The sequence below is a fragment of the Heloderma suspectum genome, chromosome 3, assembly GCF_057233095.1.
Source record: "Heloderma suspectum isolate Gila_16-S chromosome 3, 16-S_ref, whole genome shotgun sequence".
Taxonomy (NCBI): Eukaryota; Metazoa; Chordata; class Lepidosauria; order Squamata; family Helodermatidae; genus Heloderma; species Heloderma suspectum.
Window position 1 is genome coordinate 257,404,217 of NC_139460.1, and position 22,563 is coordinate 257,426,779.

Below are 22,563 nucleotides of genomic sequence, written 5' to 3' on the forward strand. Positions count from 1 at the left end.
ACACAGAGAAGACACAGACGGTTCACTTCAGCAATGGGGGAGGGGGGAACCAAACACTACATGCGTAGGCTGCTATAATATGCTTTTATTTAAGAATTTAGAAAGCAAGAAAAAACTAAATGCTTGAATATGACTCAAGGGGGGGGGGGGAGTAGGAACATGCCTAGAAGTCAATGTTTGCTTTTAAAAATTGAAATAAGACTAGGTTTTAAATATCTAAAAAAGAGAATTGACAGACAAAAATGACAAGGTAGTAGAATGGAGAAACCAGGTCGACCTTAAACAACAAATGCAGCCTTTTCCAGAGTCCAGAAGCGACATAAACACAGGAATGGCAGGAGAGGGGGGAGCGTAGCAGCAATGAGAGAGGAAAAGCTATGTTAGTTAGAAAAAATATGGAAAGGAGACATGAATATATCTAATACAAATATTATTAGATAATATATTAAATAATATTTAATATAATATCTAATAATATTTGTATTAGATATATTCATGTCTCCTTTCCATATTTTTTTAATAATTCCATTTATTTTTATTTAATAATTATTATCTAATATTAAATACTATTATATAATATTATATTAAATCCTCCTCCTCCTCCTGCCCCTTTGCATGAGCTTTCAGAAGTTGATACATTTTGGAGACAGCCTGTCTGGACTGCTCAGGCATTGAGTAGAGCTCTGAATATATAAGGCAGAGGAGGCACTTCGGGGGGGGGGGCGCTTCGGTACTGCTCTGACCCGCTTCATACCATGAGGATTTTTCTCTGAATAAGCCCGCTTTGCCTCGTTATTTGGGCTTTGTGACAAGGTGGTACACAGCCCTAATTCACACCTTTGGAAGGGAAAGGACATCACATGCATAAACCACTCACGTATTCACAACCCCACACACCATGTTCATATACCATACACATGTGTATATATTCCCAGGGATGGGGAGGGGCCAGCATGCTAGCCCAGTCAATGTTTTTCTTTGTTGTGAATCCCCTTTTTCCTGCCCCCCCCATCCCCAACACAAATATAACTCAATAGAGGTGGCTCTTTTAAGTATGTTCTAAGAAGGAGGAGACAGTGGCTGCAACCTGGAGTTCCATTTGGAGAGGCCTTTGGCTGTGTGGCGAGAAGGGGTGGGGAACTATTATGGGATTGGGTCACTGCTTCGGAGGGAAGGCTTAACCCTCCTTATACGGTGTGGCGTGCACACACACCCATCACTCCACTGTGCAGCAATTGGGTTATTAAAAATCTTCCATTGGTGCCAGTGGGAGATTTGTTTTAAAGCCTACATGCTGCATTGGGGGCTGGAAGGCAGCTTGAGAAGGAAGGGGGAAGAGAAAAGTGGGGTGGGGAGAGAGAGGACTCTAGGGCCTAGACTCTGTGGTGATAGGAAAGTATGTATGGTCTCTCCCTCTGGTGCTCCAGATTTGCAGACTCTCTTCTTCCATATAAATGGATGGGGATGGTTCTTTCAATTAAGCTCTCTAGAATATAAAAATGGGGCTCCCAGTTTGGAGAACTATTGGGAGAGGAAGAATACTTTTCCCCTGTTCCAGACCCTGTTGTCTGCAGCCTGTAGAAAGTGCACTCCCCATATGAATGGTCCTCCATATTCTCTGTTCTTATTAATTTGAGCATGTTTGTTCCATTGAGCTGGAGAGAAGAGTCTATTTATTTGTTTAATACATTTCTATCCCACTTTTTCTCCAAGGAGCTCAAGGCAGCATTTATGGGTCTCCCCACCCCAGCCCATTTTATCTTCACTCACAACAGCCTTGTGAGGCAGGTTAGGCTGAGAAATAGTGACTGGCCCAAGATCATCGAGTGAGCTTCATGACTGAGTAGGGATTTGAATCTGGGTCTCCTCAGTCCTGACACTCTAGTCCAGGAGTGGGAATATGTGGCCCTCCACATGATGTTGGGCTACAATTCCCATCATCTCTCCCCATTAGCCATGATGACTGGGGCTGATAGGAATTGCAGTCCAACATGTGTGGAGGCCACATATTCCATTCCCCAGCCCTGCTCTGGCCTAACTACTGTGCCACACTGATTTTCTAGTGCTAGACCTGCTCTCCTCTGGATCCATAGTTTGTGAGATTAAAATAATGATGTGATTATATTTTGACCAAGAATTAGGGCCAGGCAATGAGACCTTGGGGAGGAGGCAGTTCCCCATCCCAGTTTTGTAGGGCAATATGCTGTTTTTGTGAGAGGGGGAAAATAGGTGTTTAATTTGGGGGGAGGTATGGAGAAACTGAGCACGCTGTTCAACTTTAAAAACAGCTCTTTAGGACTTGGTTAAAACAAGGCACCAAGGGAAGTGCTCTGGACTGTTTACAGTGACTGTAGATGGGTACGCATTGTTGTTCAGTCGTTCAGTCGTGTCCGCCTCTTCGTGACCCCATGGACCATAGCATGCCAGGCCTTCCTGTCCTCCACTCTCTCCCGGAGTGTGCTCAAGTTCATGGGTATGCATTATTACCGTTTAATATGATGACTGTCACATTGGTTATCATGATGTGCTAACCAATGAGAAGGTCACCTGTGATTTTAAAAATCCTGTGAACACCACATGAATTGAGTGTGGGAATTGACTGTAAACATTCCAGGGTGAGATCTAGCAGCCCCTGGTTTCAGTATACAGCACTGTCCTCAACCTTTGCATATTCTTTCAATTCAGCAGTGGATTGTGAGTGTGTAATTCTTGTTTGCACAGTTCTTTGTAGCACTTTTCACCTCCTAAGGAGTTCCAAAGATGCCATCTACAGGGCCTTGCAGCCTGTTTACACAAGGCTTCAATTCATGATGTACACCATGCAATAATTTATCCTGCACAGAAATTATTCCATGGGTGATATCATTGCTGCTAGTGTACCCTTGTTTGTAATTTGCCATAGTAATTTGGCTCTTGGCAGTGATATGTGCTACATTTTCCTGCTGCATGGTGGGATCCTGTCCTGTTGCTAATTGCACAACCATTTTCTGCAAGGCGTTTGTGCACAACAGGGTACACTGCTGGCTTTCTGTAAGCTACAGCTTGCTGTCATCCATTCGGTAAGGACCACACCCCGCATAACATTTACACACATGGATGGCTCCATAAAATCAGTCTTGAATGTCCACATATTCCCAAAGGGCTCATAATATGTCATGTATATGCCTCGCTCCAACAAACAGCAAGATTCAAGAATTCAGCAGGGTTCTCGGTTCTTGGGCATGTCTAATTAGCACTAACTGGAATATTTTACTTGCTTACCAAAGATATTCTCATAGATATGTTAATGCAGAAGTACCAAGTGACCATAAAAGGTAAATATGGAGTTGATACTGGATGGGGATGGGGGGCTGACAATGGCAGCAGTGTAAAACCTCTCATTGCAGGACACCTGCTGGAATCACACTATTGCTAAGCTTACTGCAGAGAATCAAGCACCCTAAGCAACACAGGGCTTCTCTAATAGCTCCTTCCTTGGGGCGAGGAGCAGGTTCAGGATGGACCATAGCAGGAGGGTAAGGAGAGAGTGTCAACCCACTTCCACCCATGCTGTTGTCACAATCTGCACAGATCCTATTTAAGGAGAAAATAAGGAAGTGCAAAGTCTGCATTTATTGTAATATGTAGTTTGGCCCACATATTGCTTTTTTCACATGTTCCTCAACAACCTCAGGGCAGCATACAGTCAGGGCCAGATATACTGGAACAAGGATAACTGTTTTGGCAGTTGGCCTCTGCACACCACCACATTGAAGTTGAAAGGAAACACACCCAGATGGGAGCGAAGTCAGGACTTTCAGCTGTAATTCAAGGGGTTTGACAAAAGTGGGACAAACCACTCAGGAAGGACAGCCAGTGGCATACACCTGCCCCCCATTGTTGGTGGCTCATAAGTAATGGAACGAATGGCTGACAAGCAGCTGCATGGCCAGGGGTGGCCTGTTTCCTGGGTACCCCATGACCAAGCAAGCAGATAAAAGGCCTGGAGGTGGTTCTGAGTGTGACATTTGCATTTGGTAGCTGCTCACTGGAACTCCCAACATGAGGTCCAAAGAGGTGTCGATGCGAGTGAAGGAGGCCATCATTAGGCTGAGGAAACAAAATAAACTCATCAGAGAGAGAGAGAAAAACAGTGGGAGTGGCCAACACGACAGCTTGGAACATCCTAAAAAAGAAGGAATTAACGGGCAAGCTCAGCAACAGCAAAAGGCCTGGAAGACCACAGAAGACAACTACAGTGGATGACAGCAGAATTCTGCTCATGGTGAAGAGGAACCCTTTCGCAACATCTAGCCAAGTCAAGAACACTCTTGAGGAGGTAGGCATGTCATTGTCAACATCTACAGGCAAGAGACAGCTTTCTGAATGTAAATAAGAGGCTTCACAACAAGGTGCAAACCACTGGTAACACTCAAGAACAGAAAAGCCAGATTAGACTTTGCCAGCAAACACCTAAAAAGCCTGCCCAGTTCTGGAATAAGATTCTTTGGACTGATGAAACCAAGATTAACTTGTACCAGAATGATGGGAAGAGGAAAGTATGGAGAAGGAAAGGAACAGCTCATGATCCAAAGTACACCATATCATCTGTCAAACATGGTGGAGGCAGTGTTATGGCATGGGCAATGGAACTGGGTCACTGGTGTTTATTGATGACCTGACTGCTGATAAAAGCAGCAGGATGAATTGTGAAGTGTACAGGGCTATACTTTCTGCTCAGATTCAGCCAAATGCTGCCAAACTGATAGGACGCCACTTCATATTGGAGATGGATAATGACCCAAACCATACAGCAAAAGCTAGCCAAGAGTTTCTCAGGGCAAAGGAGTGGGATATTCTTCAATGGCCAAGTCAGTCACCTGATCTCCACCCAACAGAGCATGCTTTTCACTTACTGAAGACAAGACTGAAGGCAGAAAGACCCACAAACAAGCAGCAGCTGAAGGCAGCTGCAGTAAAGGACTGGCAAAGCATCTTGAGGGAGGAAACTCAGCATTTGGTCATGTCCATGGGTTCCAGACTTCAGGCAGTCATTGACTGCAAAGGATTTTCATCCAGGTATTAAAGGTGATCCTTAAGTTTGACATGATGTTGGTTTGTTCCATTACTTATGAGCCACCAACGATGGGGGTGTGTGTATGCCACTGGCTGTACTTCCTGAACGGTTGGTGCCCCACTTTTGTCAAACCCCTTGAATTACAGCTGAAAGTCTTGACTTCGCTCCCATCTGGATGTGTTTCCTTTAAACTTCAATGTGGTGGTATACAGAGGTCAACTGCCAAAACACTTATCCTTGTTCCAATATTTCTGGCCCTGACTGTACATGTGGTTATACTAATCTATTCTCACACTAACCCTGGGAGTCACTAGATTAGCTTGAGATATATAGTGCCTTGTCCAAGGCCACCTGTTGAGCTCCCAGGACTGAGAACCAGGGGATTGGAACCCAGGTGTCCCCAGTGTCCACCCATTATACCACACAATTCAATGTGCTGGTGCTTACCTTTAAAGCTCTACATGGCTTGGGACCCAGTTACCTGAAGGAACATTTTTGTAAATCTCCCTGGAACGTCTGCACATATAAACCAAATCACAGTACATCAGTATTCACAGATGTCTGTGGTAATCTTACCCTTTGTGGGGTAGAATTTGGTAGAGTCAATTCCTTCTTCTGTTGCTATTTAACCCTGCTCACCATGATATACAGGAGTGCATTCTTTCACTGTGGTCATCTTTTTGTAATGTGGGTGGCAGGTTTTCCCCTTGGTATCTCAACCCTTAACAATACTGTGCCCCATGAGAAATCTTCCTGTCTTACAAATGTAACCAACTCTTGAAACAATACAGTTGGAGAGTCTCTGGGAAAATAAAAACATCTGCTAGAGGTGTGCATGCAGAACTAACACCTTTTAAGAGGGAAATGTGAAAATCCTAATGCGACATCTAATTAAGAAGAAAGTTGGTGATTACTAGAAATTGGTGGAAATTTTAGGGGAGTCAACTAAGAGAAGATCTTTCCATCTCACTGTCCCCAACTACAGGGAAGAGCGTGAAAGTTACTTTGGCGAAGCTGCAGCCTTCCATTGGATAGTGAGCAGGTTTATGCTAAAGGGCATATGGAATGCCCTTAATTAATTGATTGATTACATTTCTATACCACCCAGTAGCCGAAGCTCTCTGGGCAGTTAACAATTAAAACCACACAATTACTATTGCATATGGTCGCTGGGGTTCCTCCTGGTCCAAGCAGCACTAACTGCATTTCCAGAGGGTACTCCCATGTTATGAGGCAACCTTTGCCAGAATCCACAATGGATATATTTTGAGATTCCAGTTGTTTGCTGCCCAGTGGTGCTGTCAAGGTCTTTGGGGCAGACATTCAGGACCTCTCAGCAGAATGGGCAGGAAGACCCCCAGATGCAGCTGGTATGGCCTGGCCTACCACATTTGAAGTTTCTTAGTGAAGTAATAGACATTACCACCTGAGCCACTGCATGGTAGTGGTTAGAGTGTTGTACTAGGACTGGGGAGATCTGAGTTCTAGTCCCCACTCAGCCATGAAGTTCACTTTGGGCCACTAATTTTCAACCCAGCCTACCTCGCAGGGTTGTTGTGAGGATAAAATGGAGAGGAAAACCATGTAAACCACCCTGGGTTCCTTGCAAAAGCGGAAAAGGTGGGTTAGAAATGTAATAATGAATACATAAAATCTAAAGCAGCCTCCCTCAACCGGGTGCCCTCCAGATGTGTTGGATTGCAACTCCCATCATTCCCTGGCTGGTGCTGATGGGAGTTGCAGTCCAACACATCTGGAAGGCACCGGGTTGGGGAAGGCTGATCTAAAGAACGGTGTGCGGGTGTAAGACCGCTATATCCAGAGACTTAAGATTACTTGACGCAGCTTTTCCCAGCCGGGTGCCATCCATATGTTTTGGACTACAACTCCCATCATTTCCAGCTGGCACAAGTGTGAATTAACATGCAACTCTTTCTTTCTCTCTTGGGCAAGGGATGGGGGGCGGGCGGTGAGGGGCCAGAAGGGACAAGGACTGGGGCTCAGCCGCCAGGCCTTTGCCTCAGCTGCCAGAACTACTAAAACCAATCGGGCATTTTCGAGGTAGGGCGGAAAGACCCGGGCACGGCAGGTCCCCGCGCCACGCTGTTTCTGCGGCAACCCCGGAAGGGCGCCTGTTCTCGAGCCGGAGATCTCCCCTTCCTCCCAGGTCGTCGCGCATTTCCAGAGGGCGGGCGGGGGATCGCCGCCTTTCTTCTCTGGCGGTCTCCAGGGGACTTCGCCGCCAGCAGCAGCCGCCGCAGCAGCCGCCAGTCAAGCCGTGCCGAAGGGGAGGCGGAGCCGACCGGGAGGCACGCTTCCTCCACAGCCCGGCCCGGCGCCCCCCTCGGCGCGTGGAGAGGGGTTCGCCCGCTCCCCGTTCGGAGCTCCTGTCCGGGGAAGACCGAGCCCCCTCCCCTCCCCTCCCCGCCCCTGCCCTGCCCGGCGAGCCGAGCCGAGCCAGCCCTCCTGCCTCCACGCCGCTCCACGCCCCCGCCGCGCCGCTCCTCGTCCTCCAGCCTGTCGCCTTGTTCGGCGCGGAGCGAGGCTTACGGCACCAGGAGGCGAAAGGAGAGGCTGGGGAAGGGAGCCGCGCACATCTCCCTCTGCCCGAGCCAGCCTGCCTGCCAGCCTTCCCCAGGGGCGCTTGCAGAAGCGGCGGCGGCGGCGGCGGCGAGCGTAGCCAAGGAAGGAGCAAGGCGCTGGGGCCGAAGACAACATCAGAGCGGCGACTCGCGCCAGTGTAGGAAGGGAAGAGGACGAGGAGGGAAAGGAGGCGGGCGGCCAGGAGCACGCGCGCGGGGCGCTGCGCGAGAGACCCGTCAAGGGGCTGCAGCATTTGATCCTCTCCCCAAAGGCTGAATAGCGACTCCCGTCCACACCAGCGCGGGCTGGACCAGAAGAATCCCCTCCCACCAGGATGAAAAGACCCAGGCTCTTTTGAAAGTTACTGGAGACTTTTCTGATCTTCTTCCCAGGGGCAAAAAGGACTGTGCGTGCGTGTGTGAAATCACGCTCTTCAATATTTGTATAGTTCCCCCGCATGTTTGTTTTTTTAAAATATATATATATTTGAAAACATCTCCTTCTGTAAACATTTGGGAAGTTTTGCTTGTCTTGTGCAGTCAACGGGGCGTGCGGAGGAAAGGAACAGAGAAAGAGAAAGCATCAGCTTCCTAGGAAATCCTCCTCCATGAGCGCTAAGGAACCATCCTGAAAGAATAAGCGCACTCATCATAATACAAGGATACATCTGGACTCTGTTTGCATTTCCTGGTTTTCCTGGGGCCGAAGATGCTGTCCTACAGCGTGCTGGATGTTAATGTGGTGGACGTGGAAAAAAGGCGAAGCCCTTCCAAGCACTATGTGAGTACAGAGAGATGAATAATAACGCTGGGGGGTCATTAATGCCCAATTTTACAAAATACAGCATGTCCTGGCAGTGCCCTCGGCGTCATCCTTGAAGCATCATACCAGCTTGGCTGTGGGACATATGATTGCAAAGGGCCAGAACAATGATTTGAGAAGTGAGGCAGGTGAGGTAGGGTTTTAAAGTTTGTGTCCCCCCGTCCCCCGTAAACCTTACGGAGCACCTTTGTGGCCAGGCAAAAAGATCAGTGCAGGGGCTTTTGCGAGCATTTTCACTTAGTGTAATCATCTCTCAGGGATACGGTTCTGTGTGAGAGAGGCAATGAGCTGGACACCAAAAGTCACTTGGAACAAGCTCCGGTGAGGAATTGGCACCTTCCCAGGGCATCTCAAAAGCACACACATGGCTACGTGGGTGTAAAACAAAACGCTCTGTGGCAGAGGTACTTCATTGGGAGCAGGATTGTTAAAGTCCGCAGAGATAGGGGACATGTGGCCCTCCAGGTGTTACTGGGCAGCAACTCCCATAAGCCCTAGTCAGCGTGGACAGTGGTGAGAAACGATGGGAGTTGCAGTCCAACAACATCTGGAGGGCCACATGTTCCCTATCTCTGCAGACTTTAACAATCCTGCTCCCAATGAAGTACCCCTGCCACAATAACACATCTTCCTCCTTTGGACAAATTCCTGGAGGAGAAGGCTATCAATGGCTACTATTCTTGATGGCTGTGTGCTACCTCCAGTACCAGAGGCAGTGAGCCTATGTACACCAGTTGCTGGGGAACATGGGTGGGAGGGTGCTGTTGCGCTCATGCCTTGCTTGTGGGTTCCTGGTTGACAGCTGGGTGGCCACTGTGTGAACAGAATGCAGGAGTAGATGGACCCTTGGCCTGATCCAGCATGGCTCTTATGTTCATATGCTCTGTGTTTGATGCAGGAGACCAGACTAGACTAGATGATGTTTAGACCCTCTGCAGCCCAGTTTATTCATGCACAAGAATATTGCCCTCTGGTCACACTGGCTGGCCATTATTTGCCGTTCCTGTACAGGTTGAGGCACATCTTGTGCTATTTGAGCCATCTGGGCTTGTTTGACCCAATTATTATTTTGCCCTCAATGCACATTTGGCAAAGGTGCAACCAAGTTTCTTCTAGACTCTGCTTATGATGCGTTCAGATCTGTGTATCTCCCCTGGAATTCGGTGTATATTTTCCTGAACTACCAGTTGAGCCTTACAAATCAGCACTGCAAAGGACATTTCCTTCTGGAGCTGATTGGAAGATGTGTCTGAGGACCCTGATGCTTTCTTAAGGGGTGTCCTGGTTTCTCTGTCACTCTTTATTGGCAAATTGTTATTGCCTGACTTTCTCATTGGAGATCCTGCTCAGTGACCGTATGTGAACCCTCGATTCTTCTCTTTAGCTGAGGAGCTCGTTCAGTGTGCAGTGCTTGCTGTGCTCCTGTGGGGTGCAGGCCAGGACACAAACATAGACAGTGCAGGAACAAAGTCCCAAGTGGTCAGTATGAATGAAAGTGTAGTGGTCGGTATGCCATGGGAGAGACTGAGACCAACTCCCTTGGCCCCAATATGAGAAAGTACAAGAAAATCCAGATTGCTCACAAAGACTGCCTTATTTTCCATAAAAACTGAGATCCTGAGAGGGGTGGCAAATTTGGTATCCCATCTCAAAGCTACCTGCTACTAAATAAAGAATGGATATATTTCTGGAATTCTCATCATGTTTTCATAATATTCTGAACTTAGAGATGAATGTGGGTGAAATGTTTTGCTGGAGCTGGCCGCGGTGGCTTAGGGGCCGTGGTGGCTTAGTGGTTAAGATGCTGAACTGCAGACCTGAAGGTCGGCAGGACAGCAGTTCGAGACCCGAGTGCTGTGTGATGGAGTGAACTCCCGTCTTCAGTCCCAGCTCCTGCCAACCTAGCAGTTTGAAAGCAAGAAATTGCAAGTAGATAAATAGGTACCGCTTCGGCGGGAAAGGTAACAGCGTTCCGTGCACCTCGGTGTTCAGTCATGCCGGCCACATGACCAAGGAAGCGTCTTCAGACGGCGCTGGCTCTTCGGCTTAGAAATGGAGATGAGCACCACCCCCTAGAGTCGGACACGACTGGTTGGGGACACCTTTACCTTTTTACCTTTAGTACTCCATACCTACAGGTTCCCATCTGCTTTCGCCATCACCACTGGCCACAAGTAACTCAGCCTCATTCCCAAGTCCAGAACCGGACACCAAGGAATAGCTCCACATTTCCAACCATTCCTTGATAGGTAGCCAGGGAATGTGCTCTCACAGTTTTCAACATTATATCTTGTCATGCCAACATCACAGTTTTGAACTAAACTGAAATAGCCAAGGAGACAAGGAGTAATCACACCCTTTGAGAAAGACATAAAGGCAGAGGTTCTTTCATCAGTCCTTACCAATCCTCTAGCAGGAATTCAATGAATGCATGAAAATGAATGAATGAGCATTATTAGTATTGTCATCTTTCTCCCCATTTCTGCCAAGGACCCTGTGGAGGAAATCTTGTGAGTTTAACCTTGAAAGACTTAGATCTACACTAGTGCTTTTTTACACTAGAAAGAATTTAACCCCACCACCCCTGCCCACAAGTTGTTTGCCAAGTTAACAAGACCAACTTGTGATTTTGTTTCTTTCAAATCTTGGCTTCACGTTTCCCTGCCAATTGTGGAGAAACATCACATTGGTTTCCACATATGCTATCAAGAGGAGGGTTGTTGGAGAAATCTGCAACAGATTTAAATGAGCTTGGATTTCTATGAATCTGACCTGCAGGTTCTACAAAGGACAGGGTTTTTCTTAGTGGTATGGATTCTGCAGACTTGCAGACTGTTTTTTTTTTTTCTTTTGGGGGTGATTTGCACAAATGCACACTTGGGCTAATGTACACCTGTGCTAATGTGCATTGGTGCAAATGCACATTAGCATGAGTACAATGACATTCTCATACATCTCTAAAAAAAATCAAATTCCATTAATGAGTGGATAACAGAAAGATGCCTGACAACCTGCAAAACACAGACAGAACTGTTTTAACAAAATCTGTACATCCCTACTTAAGGGTACCAGTCAGGGCCAGCTCTGCCATGAAGCAGTTGAAGCAACCTGCTTCAGGCAGCCACCTTGGGGTGGCAGTGGTAGGCAGGGAGGCAGTAAGCAAAGGCAGGAATTGGTATCTGAATGATGTTTTAAAGTGGTGGCCCTAGCGGGGGGAGAAATTAATTGCATACTGATTCAGGCAGCAAGGAAGCACCATTTGGATTTCACTTCCAGCAGCAAAATGCCTTGGGCTGGTACTAGTCACTGGTACTAAGCTCTCTTGGGCTTCAAGCTCCTGATGTTAGGAATTGGTGCTGAAAAAATAAAAACACAAGAAGAGCCCTTCTAGATTAGACCAGGACCAGATCTACACTTCGTGTCATATCGATAAGATTCCATCATGGTGAAGCTTATATCCCTCTTGCACATTTATACCTTGTAGTGCACACAATGACATCTGTGGTATTTTGGATGATACAGAATAAAAAGCAGGAAATAACACCAGAAAAGCAGTATACAGAATATCTGATGTGCCCCAATAGTTATCAGTGTGCTTCAATACCTATAAAAAGCACTAGTGTAGATCTAGCTACTAGAGTTCATCCACTATCCTGTTTCACATAAGCAGGGCCTGAAGGCAAAGATGGTCCCCACTGTTGCTCCCTAGCAACTGGTATTCAGTGACACTGCCCCTGCATACAGAGGTTCTGTTTAGCAATCATGGCTAATACCCATGGAGAGACCTACCTCCATTAATATTTCAAATCCCCCTTTAAAGCCATTGAAGCCTGTGGCCAACAGTTGTCCAGGCTACTGCATTTTTGCCCTACAAACGGAAATACACGTGTGTTCAGCCATTATGAAACAAGATGCAACCCAGGCACAGAGGCCTGAATCAGTGCTGGCTCCAGGTTCTTGAGGGCCCTTGAGCATGGCACTTTCAATGGGCTCCCTCCCACAGTGAGTCTACCTTCTCACCACCATTGTTACTAGCTACTACTGCTTCTCATCTTTCTCATCATTGCTACCACTTGCTTGCTTGACAGGCATAGAGCCAGTGAGTAAGCAGGCAGGGGCATCTACTGCTCCTCCCTCCCACCACCACAATTGTTTGGGCCAGATGAAGAGGCAGGGGAACAAGCAGGTTGCAGTGATAAAGGGGAGAAGCAGCTCCAGGAGGCTGTTGTCAGTGGGCCTCTGCTGGGGTGTGGGCCCTTGGTAGGTGCCCAGCCATGCTTACCCTGGCCTGAATACTGAAGTGACAGAGAACAGAAGGCTGCATTATTCTCTCAAACAGTGATTCACTTCTTTGAGTAATTGTGCCATAGAAGATTAATATTAGCACCTTGTGGGTGACATTCACATATCTGGGCTGCAGTATGGCTCAAAACAGATCTGTGTTGCACCTAATGTTCTCTGGCTGCATTTCATTTGTCTTAAACTGGGGCCTGGTGTATTCAGGACCTGCACTAACCAGATTTAAGGATACCATTATAACTCAAGTCCACTTGTATGAAAGAATGAGTTTGTTGATGGAAAATGGGTGCAGAGAAAGCAAGAGCAAAAAAAAGCATACACATACCCTTAACTCTCAGTTCAGTTGCTCTGGTTCCCAGGGGAGCGACGGGCATCTTCCCATGGGGCTGGTTATCTGAGCAGGTGGCATGCCTTCCCCCACTCAGATGAGAACAGGTAGCAGGCCAGTCTGCTCAGGATTTTATCAGGCCTGGTCTCATCATTTAGTTCAAACTGGCAGGAAACACACACACTTACCCCTCCCTCCACTAGAAGGAGAAAGGGGGGCCTTTCTCTCTTGGCAGCAAAATAAGTGTCTCACAGCGTAGGAAGAGCATCCTTATCAGCTAGGAGGTACACAGTGGGAAGAGTGATTACTGTGCATTGTTTTAGCTTCTGTTAGTAGCAAAAAGTGTGGTCTTCACTGTTTGTGAATGTAACTATGAGAACCACCTCTAAAACCATGAAAATTGCCAACCGCTTTAGCAAATTAGTGTACTTACTGCGTTAAATACTGCATATCTCTGGGTAAATTCACACCCGACTGCCCGCCATTCTTCCGAAACCAAATCCAATACCCATTGCACACTTACTTTGAAATAAGCATCATAAAACTTAATAGGAGTAAAGTCTGAGTAAGCACATGGAAGGTTGGCCCCCGAGTCCTGGGGAGTTATTCACATGTAGCCCCGTCTATATTACTATGTGGAATAATCTGGGTGAACTATCTGTGTTAATTAGCCATCACCAATAACTGTTTTGTGGATGGCTGCTATTAATAACACAATTGTCACTATCTGTACTTTGTGCATTTCATTTCTCTCTGACCTCACTGTTTCTTCCCAAGCCCTTTACTCCCCCAATTCCCAAGACATGTGTATATATACCTGTAGCTCAGGATAAAATTTCATGCAGCTGCATGAAATAAGATGGACTGTAAAGCTTATGCTTTAATCAATTTGTTCATTTTTAAGGAGGCACAGGGCACTTTACTGATTTTTGCTACAACAGACTTAACATGGCTACCCCTCTGAAAATTGCTTCTACTCTGTGTTAATAGCAAATGCAGCCAACATGTTCTCTGTGAACTGGTTCTTAGCACTTTCATTGGCTGGCTGTAGGGCACACATCTTTTTGAAGACTGGAATGTGAAAGAAATTGTAGTGAGAGGTATTCTTAAATCATTTGGTTTTATTTCAGAAAATACATTTGACCCTAAACATGCAATCTCACAGAATAGAAGTGGCTGTTTCTGTTATGTCTGTTTGATAGTGACTGAGTTACTTAATTTTGCTCAGTTCCTTTACGGATTTTTTAAAAAAGTAACATGATTTTGAAAATGATGAAAGCTGAGGTTCTTCAGGTTCTAAGCAAGTATTTGCCCTCTGTAAAGTGGACAAACTACTCTATCATTAAGAGGACACCAGAAATCAAATCTAGACTTGATCTGATGCTATACATTTACAAGTTATTTGGCTATAAAAGACTCATTCTGTTCTTAATAGAACCAAATTAGATGCTTATGGTTGATTAAATTATGTGCTTTGTTTTTTTCCCAATTGTTATCAAATGTATGATTTTCAAAACTTAATTCCAGTATTTTCAAGGTCTGGGTAAAAAAAGATTAGAGCATAGTGGCAGCAGAATGCAGAATTGCATTTGTCTCTGAATTTTTCCTTTGTAACCATGAGGGGTAGAAACTTGCTCTTGTAACAAAATGAAAGCTGATATTTTCAACATTCTGTGGTAGGGAAAAGACTCTGATTTTAAGGTCATGTAGACTCCTTCCAATAGTAGGTCATGTAGACTCCTTCCAATGGTCATGCAGCTCCAACATTATACTTACTATGCTGTGCTGAAAACTGTTCCCTGCTTCTACATGAATTAATCAACACAGGTACAACTTAATTAGTGCTTCTGATCCTCTTCTTCCCATTCAAGCTCTCTGGAGGATGCCTTTTGATTTCTGAGACTCCTACCAGGTTGTCTGATATATCCAATCGATATTGGCTGACTGGGTTCATCCAAGAGTGCTTTCATGTGCAATGTTTAACCTGATCTTCAGGATGCATATTGAGAATGGGTGATCAAAACCCATCCACAGCCTCAGGCCTAAGGCACATACATGTATGTCTTTTCCTCATTTCTGTACATTAGTGCTGGCTAAGTGAATCCAGCTGCCATTATGATATTGTTCCCCCCAGGCCCTTTACATGCACTTTGTTCAATCTGGTTTTAAATATCTCACTATTGCAATATGCAAAGCTTGATTTTTGCCTGTGTCGAGAAAAGAAACATCTGTGGCATTTTCCACCCAAGGTCAACATTGCAAGGGGATTACTTTCAGCATGTTGCTTGCCCACTCTTATCTCCCACTTTCTCTCAGATGTTTGGATATGTATAAGGAGGCGCATGGTCAAATATTTGTGAGTGTGATTCAGCAATACCTTCCCCAAATGTATTCTGAGTTCCATGATTTCAGGAGATACAGGAGATATCACCAACTCTAACTAAGCCTCAGTATGTGTAACTGCATTTGCTCACATCCATCCCTTGCCTCTCTTATCTTTCCCTTATCTCTTTGCTGAAACATTAGATTGGCATCTGCTTGTGGCCGGCTTTTTTCCCTTATGCTACAAAGTGCCATTACATTGGGTTGGGTCCAGAGATCCAGGAGCAGAGCTCTGCTCACAGAATGTTCTCACATATGGAAGCAGGATTCCCCTGCAATTTCTCCTGAGGCCCCTGTGCTTCCGTCTGCTTTCGAGTGTTGGCAGATACTCCAGAACAGCGTGGCTGGTGGCGCAGGAGGCTTCAAGGAGAAGTAGGAAGTGGTGGTGAAAATTCTGGGAGCAGGAGCTGCTGCTGGAGGGATGCATTCCATTTGTGAAAGGACTGCGCTGGATCCAACCACTGATGGCACTGAATACATAAATCTATTATAATTAAAGCAGATGTCTGCCTATGCATCTGTCAGCACCACAGCGCCAAGACCATGAAACGTAGACACCTGGAATGTAACATGCACACTAATGGGACCCTAGAGGTGTACAACCCATGGTTATTTTGTTTTTTAAATGCATTTAATGTGTGTGGTTGAAGCCTGCAGTAACATTGCCAGTCACTAGGGGCAGTCTTCCAGCATATAGCTTTGCAGTTCACACAGTTTGAAGCCAGAAGAAATTAATAGGTTGAGGGGAAGAGTTCCAGGCCTGCCCCCTCCCCCTTGCTGTGTATGGGCTGGAAATAGTACGGGCAGATCCCTGCCTCAGGGGGCTATAAGAATGCACCATGACAGGGACCATGCCTAGGGATGTCAGTGGCCATGGCTTCACTCAGACAGGGCGGGCACAATGTGTCCCACTCCGACAGCTGTGCCATACTTTGACAGCTTCAAGTTTGCTTGAAGGCTTTGCTGTATCAAACTAAGGGCTTTTCCAACTCATGCAAACCTGGTCCATTTGCTAATAAATAATATACCTTAAATATACTGCCTGAAGCAACAAGTGAACAGGAGACAGAATGGATTTTTCTAGAGCCATATTTTCTTCAGTATATCTCCACCTCTAGCCACCATAGAGAGAAAGATGGTTTATTTTCCAGAAAGCAAAGTTGAAGAAACTTCTGGGATGTTACCCCAAAACTTTGCTGAATTTGATTTTCTCTGTGTGGTAAATTCATTCATTCATTCATTCATTCATTCTTTTTACATTTGTATCCCACCCTTCTGCCAAATGGTGCCTAAGGCAGCTGCCTTGTTCCCTTGTACATAAAATGAGTGTACAGTATTCAGAATCAAGATCAGCTTTCCTGAATAATCCCTACAGGAGTGTGCAATTCTGCCAGCTTTTGTTCATACGAATGCATCTTTCATGCAAATGCATTGATTGCATAAGGCATGGCCTGTTTTTTTTAATTGCATTCCTTTGTGCCATCTGAAAACTAAGATCATCATTTTAATCCCTCTTTTTTCTTCCATAGCTTAACTGTCAGTAGAACTGATATATCAGCCTCATCCTAGATGACACAATTTGCAGTCTAAAATTGTATTTCCCATTAGGTAATGATGAATCAAGGTTAAGTAACGGCATTTGATACTCAGAGATGTATAGTCTGTCTTCGGAGGAAACAGCTGGCTTTTTTACACAGCGTATAGGCTGTTTCTTTGTCAACAGCCATTTTTATGTCACTTCCTCTTCACGACTGAGTGTTCATACAAAAGGAAACAGCTCACAGTTGGCAAAGCAGGATTGCTGGCTGGGAAGCAGTTTGCAATGCTGTGTCAACGTGTATGTAATCAAGAGCTTTGATGTGTCTCGGTAGAGCTGACATCTTTTTTTCTTTTCTTTTTTTAGCCTCAGGCATCAATTATGTGTGAACATAGGAAGCTGCCTTCTACTGAGCCAGACCCTGAGTCCATCTAGCCTAGTATTGTTAATTGCAGGGGATACTGGTGGATCCAATTTCAGTGGGGTGGAGATTCCATTCTGGGTTTAGGTACAACCAGCCAGAAGTCTAAAGTCGGTGGCTGCCCCAAGGCTCTGGAACTCCCTTCCCAGGGAGGTGAGAGTGGCATCCTCCTTGATATGCTTTCGTAGGCATTGAAAAACTTTTTTGTTCCAGCAGGCCTTTGGGGATAATTAGTCTGGACCTGCGAAAATATGACGGACGGATACTATTTTTCTTGTTGTCTTTTAATGTTTTGATATTTTCACAATTTTAATATTGATGAGTTAATTATTTTTAACTTTTGTACACTTGTATTTATATTTCTGGGGCCGCGGTGGCTTAGTGGTTAAGACGCTGAACTGCAGACTGGAAGGTCGGCAGGACAGCAGTTCGAGACCCGAGTGCTGTGTGACGGAGTGAGCTCCCGTCTTCAGTCCCAGCTTCTGCCAACCTAGCAGTTCAAAAGCAAGAAATTGCAAGTCGATAAATAGGTACCGCTTCGGTGGGAAAGGTAACAGCATTCCGTGCACCTCGGTGTTCAGTCATACCGGCCACATGACCACGGAAGCGTCTTCAGACAGCGCTGGCTCTTCGGCTTAGAAACAGAGATGAGCACCACACCCTAGAGTCGGACATGACTGGTTGGGGACACCTTTACCTTTATTTATATTTCTATTTACAGGTTTTAATTGTATAGGTTTTAATGTTGTAAAGCCGCCTTGAGTCCCAGTATTGGGGAAAAGGTGGGGTATAAATATAATAATAATAATGGAGCTATTCAGGCTGCTGGAGCCATTTGGGGGATAGGGTCCAGCACCTTGGATACCTCCTTTAGGGTTAGGGTGTAACTAACACCCAGAATGGAAGGTCCGCCCCACCATAATCGGATCCACCAGCCTCCCCTGCTCAGTTGCCATCAGCCATTGTCCATGGTCACAGACCCAGGTCTTTCTCTGCCTTGCTTCCAATGTTTCCTTTTTGTTGGAGATGCCAGGGATTGAACCTAGGACCTTTTGCACACAACGCAGGTGCTTTCCTCTAGGGCAAAATGCATCCAGGGAGAGAGAATGTACAAAAGCCTGGTCTTCAGAACAGACTATTGCTTAATCAGTTAGAACTGATCCATGGTCTTGTTAAGCCAGTGAAAAAATTACACAGGGCATTCTCAACCTTTTAAATTTCATACCTAAAGTGAAAAGACAAAATAACACCGATACACATCTGTTCTGGACCAGAGGAAAGGAAACTGGTGTCCCTTCTGGAATTGGTGAACTGGAGCAGGCTGGTTCACACTGCTTTCTGGTAAAGCTGGTAGTGATGCCTAGGGGCTGTAAATGTACAGAGGATTGAAAGGAGTGAACCTTTTGCATCCTGGCAGTACCCTCTCCTTGGCCACCTGCCAGCATGGCCTAGCTGAGATGTCTGAGCCAGGCCAAATCCAAATCCCTGCACAGTTAAGTTCTGTCCATTATTTCCTGGTTTGTGGGGTAACCGTCGTTTGCCACAGTGTCCAAGTTGCTGTAAACCATTGTGCGCCTTCAAACCAGAATTGGAAACCCACTTCAATTCACGGTTTCTAATTCTGGTTTGTAGGCAAGTGATGGTTTGCGGTAAGAATAATTTATCCTTTGGATTTGGATGTTAGGACACCCTATGGTTACTACAAACCAGGAAATAAGGGAGGGGCTTGAAGCATGTGAGAGGAAGTGGGGGAGGGGGGAGTGAACAAATTCCAGGTCCATTCTCAACAGGCAAACTAAGCGTAGAGCACATGATACGCCAGAGTTTTGTTTGGCACAGGAAGGACAGAATCTGACTCCTGTGTTGACTAGTTTTGTTTTTTTTACTATCTCAGAATAAGAAATATTGTTTTTTTACAATTTTCAGACAACAAAATATTATAAAATAATAATCCCAGTAAATGGAAATGTATCATTTTAACATATCTATAGTATAAATGCTAACCCTTCCTCTTGGGTTTACTGTGATAGAGATATACAGATAGATACAGATATCTATCTATCTATCTATCCATCCATCCACAGATACACAGATAGATACAGATATCTATCTATATATCTGTCTATCCATCAGTGAATCCATAAGCTATGCCGTACAGGGCCACCCAAGACGGACAGGTCATGGCGGAGAGTTCTGACAAAATGTGGTTCACTGGAGAAGGAAATGGCAACCCACTCCAGTATTCTTGCCAAGAAAACCCCATGGAACGTATCACAAGGCTAAAAGATATGACGCCGGAAGATGAGCCCCTCAGGTCGGAAGGTGTCCAATATACTACTGGGGAAGAGCAGAGGGTATTTCCAAGTAGCGCCAGAAAGAGTGGAGCGACTGGGCCAAAGCCGAAAGGACACTCAGCTGTGGATGTGTCTGGTGGTGAAAAGAAAATCCGATGCTGTAAAGAACAATATTGTTTAGGAACCTGGAATGTCAGATCAATGAATCAAGGTAAGCTGGAGGTGGTCAAACATGAGATGGCAAGATTGAACATCGACATCTTGGGAATCAGCGAACTAAAATGGACAAGCATGGGCGAATTTAATTCAGGTGACCATCATATCTACTACTGTGGGCAAGAATCCCATAGAAGAAATGGAGTAGCACTCATAGTCAACAAAAGGGTGGGAAAAGCAGTACTGGGGTACAATCTTAAAAACGATAGAATGATCTCAGTATGAATCCAAGGCAAACCATGCAACATCACAGTAATTCAGGTCTATGCCCCAACCACTGATACCGAAGAAGCTGAGGTTGATCAGTTCTATGAAGACCTACAACACCTTCTAGAACTAACACCAAAAAAAGATGTCCTCTTCATCATAGGGGATTGGAATGCTAAAGTAGGAAGTCAAGAAATCACTGGGATAGCAGGCAAGCATGGTCTTGGTGTACAAAATGAAGCAGGACAAAAGCTAATAGAGTTTTGCCAAGAGAACACGCTGATCAGAGCAAACACCCTTTTCCAACAGCACAAGAGGCGACTCTACACATGGACATCACCAGATGGTCAATATCAAAATCAGATTGATTATGTCCTTTGCAGCCAAAGATGAAGAAACTCTATACAGTCAGTAAAAACAAGACCTGGAGCTGACTGTGGCTCAGATCATGAGCTTCTCGTTGCAAAATTTCAGCTTAAATTGAAGAATGTAGGGAAAACCACTAAACCATTCAGGTATGACCTAAATCATATCCCTTATGAATATACAGTGGAGGTGAGGAATAGATTTCAGGGATTAGACCTGATAGACAGAGTGCCTGAGGAACTATGGACGGAGGTCCGTAACACTGTTCAGGAGGCAGCAACTCAATCAATCCCAAAGAAAAAGAAAGGCAAGAAAGCAAAGTGGCTGTCTGATGAGGCTTTACAAGTAGCTGAGGAAAGAAGGGAAGCCAAAAGCAAGGGAGAAAGGGGAAGATATATCCAACTGAATGCAGAGTTCCAGAGAATAGCAAGGAGAGACAAGAAGGCCTTTTTAAATGAACAATGCAAAGAAATCGAAGAAAACAACAGAATGGGAAAGACTAGAGATCTCTTCAAGAAAATTGGAGATCTCAAGGGAACGTTTTGTGCAAAGACGGGCATGATCAAGGACAAAGAAGGCAGGGACCTAACAGAAGCAGATGAGATTAAGAAGAGGTGGCAAGAATACACAGAAGAACTATACAGGAAAGATCTGAATGTCCCTGATAGCCATGATAGTGCAGTCACTGAACTGGAGCCAGACATCCTAGATAGTGAAGTCAAGTGGGCCTTAGGAAGCATTACTAACAACAAAGCTAGCGGAGATGAAAGTATTCCAGCTGAGCTATTTAAAATTCTAAAAGATGATGCTGTGAAAGTGCTGCACTCAATATGCCAACAAATTTGGAACACTGAACAGTGGCCACAAGACTGGAAAAGGTCAGTTTACATTCCAATTCCAAAGAAGGGCAACGCCAAAGAGTGTTCAAACTACCGTACAATTATGCTCATTTCACATGCCAGCAAGGTGATGCTCAAAATCCTACAAGCTAGGCTTCAGCAGTATGCGAACCGAGAACTACCGGAAGTACAAGCTGGGTTTCGAAGAGGCAGAGGAACTAGAGGTCAAATTGCCAACTTTCACTGGATCATGGAGAAAGCAAGAGAATTGCCGAAAAACGTCTATTTCTGCTTCATTGACTACGCTAAAGCCTCTGATTGTGTGGATCACAACAAACTGTGGCAAATTCTGAAAGAGGTGGGGGTACCAGACCATCTTACCTGTCTCCTGAGAAACCTGTACAAGGGTCAAGAAGCAACAGTAAGAACCAAACATGGAACAACCGATTGGTTCAAAATTGGGAAAGGAGTACGACAAGGCTGTATATTGTCGCCCTGCTTATTTAACTTATATGCAGGATACATCATGAGAAACGCCGGGTTGGATGAATCATAGGTCGGAATTAAGATTGCCGGGAAAATTATCAACAACCTCAGATACGCAGATGATACCACCCTAATGGCAGAAAGCAAGAGGATCTCAAGAGCCTCTTGTTGAGGGTGAAATTGGAGAGTGCAAAAGCTGGTTTGAAACTCAACATTAAAAAAACGAAGATCATGGCATCTGGCCCCATCACTTCCTGGCATATGGAAGGGGAAGAAATGGAAGCAGTGACAGATTTATTTTCTTGGGCTCCAAGATCACCGCAGACGGTGACTGTAGCCATGAAATTAAAAGACGCTTGCTCCTTGGGAGGAAAGCTATGGCAAACCTAGACAGCATAGTAAGAAGCAGAGACATCACCTTGCCGACAAAGGTCCGTCTAATCAAAGCTATGGTTTTCCCAGTAGTAACGTATGGCTGTGAGAGCTGGACTATAAGGAAGGCTGAGTGCTGAAGAATTGATGCTTTTGAACTGTGGTGCTGGAGAAGACTCTTACGAGTCCCCTGGACTGCAAGGAGGTCAGATCAGTCTATCCTAAAGGAAATCAACCCTGAGTGCTCATTGGAAGGACAGATACTGAAGCTGAAGCTCAAATCTTTTGGCCACCTAATGCGAAGAGAAAACTCTCTGGAAAAGACCCTGATGCTGGGAAAGACTGAAGGCAAAAG

The 22,563-nt window shown here is 45.4% G+C and overlaps 1 protein-coding gene across 2 annotated transcripts in view; it reads left to right on the forward strand.

Moving 5' to 3' along the window:
• The first annotated feature begins 7,277 nt into the window (after positions 1–7,277).
• The window catches only part of SH3PXD2A (SH3 and PX domains 2A), a 374,731-nt gene continuing 359,445 nt past the window's right edge, over positions 7,278–22,563 (forward strand). Inside the window, exon 1 of one of the 2 annotated variants that reach the window (XM_084846410.1) lies at positions 7,278–8,419. In XM_084846410.1, the coding sequence (XP_084702536.1) occupies positions 8,348–8,419 (72 nt within the window). In that variant the 5' untranslated portion in view covers positions 7,278–8,347. The remainder of the gene's footprint in view (positions 8,420–22,563) is intronic. The other variant, XM_084846409.1, reaches the window with a different exon arrangement.